Source organism: Anneissia japonica, unplaced genomic scaffold (assembly GCF_011630105.1).
Source record: "Anneissia japonica isolate Jap-2015-1 unplaced genomic scaffold, ASM1163010v1 scaffold401_len1656234_cov178, whole genome shotgun sequence".
Taxonomy (NCBI): Eukaryota; Metazoa; Echinodermata; class Crinoidea; order Comatulida; family Comatulidae; genus Anneissia; species Anneissia japonica.
The window spans coordinates 1,116,600-1,117,712 of record NW_022745982.1 but is presented as its reverse complement, the minus strand read 5'-3'; the positions used below and the strand labels follow the sequence as shown (position 1 = coordinate 1,117,712).

Genomic DNA, 1,113 nt, shown 5'->3' with positions numbered 1-1,113 from the left:
CGCTGTGTTGGTTGGTTTGTTCCATTGTCGTGTAAGGGTGTACTAACAAAATTGATCATTCAGTAAATAATTAGTGTCATTCTATTAATTAAACCTTTATTTACTGATATATGCTTGGCATTTATATTATAATAAAAAAAATATTAGGAGTATGAAGGCTATGCGTAAACTGACATACCACCGACTTCTTATGTTACTATGTTTCATATTGGCATATACTGGTCACAAATGAGGTCATTTTAGCGACCTGTAAAGCCAAAAGATTTTTGGAAGGACTATATTTTGCTTTTATAAGTGAAACTACTCAAGTAATCATGTTCACTTTTTTTTATCAGTCTCGTGCTAATAAAATTTTCTCCAAGAATCTGTTTGGGCCGTTTCAAACAATAAAACGGTTTGCGAGTGAGAGCGAGAGAAACAAGCTTAAAACCGCCAAAAACTTGCAATTTCCTAATCAAAATAGCGAGAAGAGGTCTCATAAAACGACCGTGTCCGGTAAAACTACAACAAATTTGTTTTTTTTATTTTTCAAGTTTTGTTGGAAAATTGATTTTCAAAGCATAATCCACCTAGGCCGTTATTTGAAAATCATATACAGTACTGTAGGTAAAACGTACGTACTTTTCTCCAATTGTTAAGGCCGAAAAAGGTACCGTAACAATGGAGACCAAATGGGACAAATGTCCATATACCTAACTAAAGGTCAAGGTTGACAGTATTGCCACCTTATAACCACTGAAGCAAATACCCCAACACAATTCAGTAATTATCCTACTGACGTGATTAGTTTGGGCTTGGCAATTATTGCTTTAGACTTTATCTGAGATTCCATAGAAAATGCAACAACGATTAACTTTTCCGAACCACCGTGGTATATTTTTATGCCTACTTTGTGCTGTCGTTCTATTGATTCTTTCGCAGCAGCTTATACGGATGCCAGTGTCAAAATTTAATGTGAGTTACAAACGTACAGAAGCATATTTCAATTAAAAATGTGGATAGGATTTTGTTACTAAAGGGCACAACAACAATAATTATATCATATTGCTTGAAAGCTGACTGCTTGGCCCTTTTTCTTATTATTTAAATGTATTTACATATATATACATATCT

The 1,113-nt window shown here is 33.9% G+C and overlaps 1 protein-coding gene across 1 annotated transcript in view; it reads left to right on the top strand.

The window, feature by feature from the left end:
- Positions 1-781: 781 nt before the first annotated feature.
- The window catches only part of LOC117120117 (NXPE family member 3-like), a 12,449-nt gene continuing 12,117 nt past the window's right edge, over positions 782-1,113 (top strand). Inside the window, exon 1 of the mRNA XM_033265127.1 lies at positions 782-954. Within this exon, the coding sequence (XP_033121018.1) occupies positions 838-954 (117 nt within the window). The 5' untranslated portion in view covers positions 782-837. The remainder of the gene's footprint in view (positions 955-1,113) is intronic.